Here is a 3,566-nt window from a genome sequence, read left to right on the forward strand (position 1 = left end):
TAGGGACCCCATATAACCCTTTAAGGACCCCATAGAGCCCCACAGGGACCCCATATCACCCCATAGAGCCCCATATCACCCCATAGGGCCCCATACCACCCCATAGGGACCCCATAGAGACTGAGAGAGACCCCATATCACACCATAGGGACACCATATCACCCCATAGGGCCCCATATCACCCCATAGAGCCCCATATCACCCCATAGGGACCCCATATCACCCCATAGGGCCCCATATCACCCCATAGGGACCCCATAGAGACTCAGAGAGACCCCGTATCACCTCACAGAGCCCCATATCACCCCTTATCACCCCATAGGGACCCCATATCACCCCACAGAGCCCCATATCACCCCATAGACCCCATATTACCCCATATCACCCCATAGGGACCCCATATCACCCCATAGAGCCCCATATCACCCCATAGACCCCATATCACCCCATAGGGACCCCATATCACCCTACAGAGCCCCATATCACCCCGTAGAGCCCCATAGGGACCCCATATCACCCCATAGGGATCCCATAGAGACTCAGAGAGACCCCGTATCACCCCATAGAGCCCCATATCACCCCATAGGGACCCCATATAGCCTGAGAGAGACCCCATATCACCCCATAGGGACCCCATATCACCCCATAGAGCCCCATATCACCCCATAGGGACCCCATATCACCCCATATCACCCCCTATCACGCCATATCACCCTATATGGACCGCATAGAGCCCCATATCACCCCATATCACCCCATAGAGCCCCATATCACCCCAGAGGGACCACATATAGCCTGAGAGAGACCCCATATCACCCCATAGGGGCCCCATACCACCCCATAGAGACCCATATCACCCCATATCACCCCATAGAGCCCCATATCACCCCATATCACCCCTTAGAGCCCCATATCACCTATAGACCCCATATCACCCCATATCACCCCATAGGGACCCCATATCACCCCATAGACCCCATATCACCCCATAGAGCCCCATATCACCCCATATCACCCCATAGAGCCCCATAGGGACCCCATACCACCCCATAGGGACCCCATATCACCCCATAGAGCCCCATATCACCCCATAGAGCCCATATCACGCCATATCACCCATAGGGACCCCATATCACCCCATAGGGACCCCATAGAGCCCCATATCACGCCATAGGGACCCCACAGAGCCCCATATCACGCCATATCACCCCATAGAGCCCCATATCACCCCATAGGGACCCCATAGAGCCCCATATTATGCCGTATCACCCCATAGGGACCCATATCACCCCATAGGGACCCCATATCACCCCATAGGGACCCATATCACCCCATAGGGACCCCGTATCACCCCATAGGGACCCCATAGAGCCCCATATCACGCCATATCACCCCATAGAGCCCCATATCACCCCATAGGGACCCCATATACCCTGAGAGAGACCCCATATCACCCCATATCAACCCATAGGGACCCCATATCACCCCATAGAGCCCCATATCACCCCATAGAGCCCCATACCACCCCATAGGGACCCCATAGAGCCTGAGACCCCATATCACCCCATACCACCCCATAGGGACCGCATATCACCCCATAGGGACCCCGTAGAGCCCCATATCACCCCATATCATCCCATAGGGACCCCATATCACCCCATAGGGACCCCATATCACCCCATAGGGATCCCATATCACCCCATAGGGATCCCATATCACCCCATAGGGACCCCATAGAGACTGAGAGAGACCCCATATCACCCCATAGGGACCCCATATCACCCCATAGAGCCCCATATCAACCCCACAGAGCCCCATATCACCCCATATCACCCCATAGGGACCCCATATAACCCTTTAAGGACCCCATAGAGCCCCATAGGGACCCCATATGACACCACAGAGCCCCATATCACCCCACAGAGACCCCATATCATCCCATAGGGACCCCATAGAGCCTGAGAGAGACCCCATATCACCCCATATCACCACATAGGGACTCATATCACCCCATAGGGACCCCATATCACCCCATAGAGCCCCATATCACCCCATAGACCCCATATCACCCCATATCACCCCATAGGGACCCCATATCACCCCATAGGGACCCCGCAGAGCCCCATATCACCCCATATCACCCCATCTCACCCCATATAACCCATTAAGGACCCCATAGAGCACCACAGGAACCCCATAGAGCCCCATATCACCCCATATCACCCCACATCACCCCATATAACCCATCTCACCCCATATCACCCCTTATCACCCCATAGGGACCCCATATCACCCCATAGGGACCCCATATCACCCCATATCACCCCATAGAGCCCCATATCACCCCATAGAGCCCCATATCATGCCATATCACCCCATAGGGACCCCATATCACCCCATAGAGCCCCATATCACCCCACAGACCCCATATCACCCCATAGAGCCCCATATCACCCCACAGTGACCCCATATCACCCCATAGGGACCCCATAGAGCCCCATATCACCCCATAGAGCCCCATATTACCCCACAGGGACCCCATATCACCCCATAGGGACCCATATCACCCCATAGAGCCCAATAGGAACCCAATATCACCCCATAGAGACCCCATATCACCCCATAGACCCCATATCACCCCATAGAGACCTCATATCACCCCATATCACCCCATAGAGCCCCATATCATGCCATATCACCCCATAGGGACCCCATATCACCCCACAGAGCCCCATATCACCCCATAGTGACCCCATCTCACCCCATATCACCCCATAGAGCCCCATATCACCCCATAGGGACCCCATATCACCCCATATTACCCCATAGGGACCCCATATCACCCCATAGAGCCCCATAGGGACCCCATATCACCCCATAGAGCCCCATATCACCCCATAGAGCCCCATAGGGACCCCATATAACCCTTTAAGGACCCCACAGAGCCCCATAGGGACCCCATATCACCCCATAGGGACCCATATCACCCCATATCACCCATAGGGACCCCATATCACCCCATAGGGACCCCATAGAGCCCCATATCATGCCATATCACCCCATATCACCCCACAGACCCCATATCATCCCATATCACCCCATCTCACCCCATACCTGCCCTATAGACCTTGCTGTGTGTCTCCAGCTCCGTTATCTGGGCGCTGCTGACCCCGCAGCAATATCACCCCATAGACCCCATATCACCCCATAGAGCCCCATATCACCCCATAGGGACCCCATATCACCCCATATCACCCCATAGAGCCCCATATCACCCCATCTCACCCCATAGTGACCCCATCTCACCCCATCTCACCCCATAGGGACCCCATATCACCCCATAGGGACCCCATATCACCCCACAGAGCCCCATATGACCCCATATAACCCATCCGCCCCATACCTGCCCTATAGACCTTGCTGTGTGTCTCCAGCTCCGTTATCTGGGCGCTGCTGACCCCGCAGCCGTGCAGGACCCACGTGGGTCTCATTGCGTCAGTCGCCATCTTGGCCCAGCTCCCCATGGGGCCGTTCTCCGTCCTGATGGAACTTATGGGTCTAATGAC

General features: G+C 55.4%; 1 protein-coding gene across 31 annotated transcripts in view; it reads right to left on the reverse strand.

Moving 5' to 3' along the window:
• The window catches only part of WDR73 (WD repeat domain 73), a 19,710-nt gene that overhangs the window by 7,616 nt on the left and 8,528 nt on the right, over positions 1 to 3,566 (reverse strand). For all 31 annotated transcript variants that reach the window (XM_032441850.1, XM_032441869.1, XM_032441849.1 and 28 more), the window contains exon 3: positions 3,404 to 3,566. In XM_032441850.1, coding sequence (XP_032297741.1) covers positions 3,404 to 3,566 — 163 coding nt within the window. The remainder of the gene's footprint in view (positions 1 to 3,403) is intronic.

This window comes from Coturnix japonica, unplaced genomic scaffold, assembly GCF_001577835.2.
Source record: "Coturnix japonica isolate 7356 unplaced genomic scaffold, Coturnix japonica 2.1 chrUnrandom659, whole genome shotgun sequence".
NCBI lineage: Eukaryota > Metazoa > Chordata > Aves > Galliformes > Phasianidae > Coturnix > Coturnix japonica.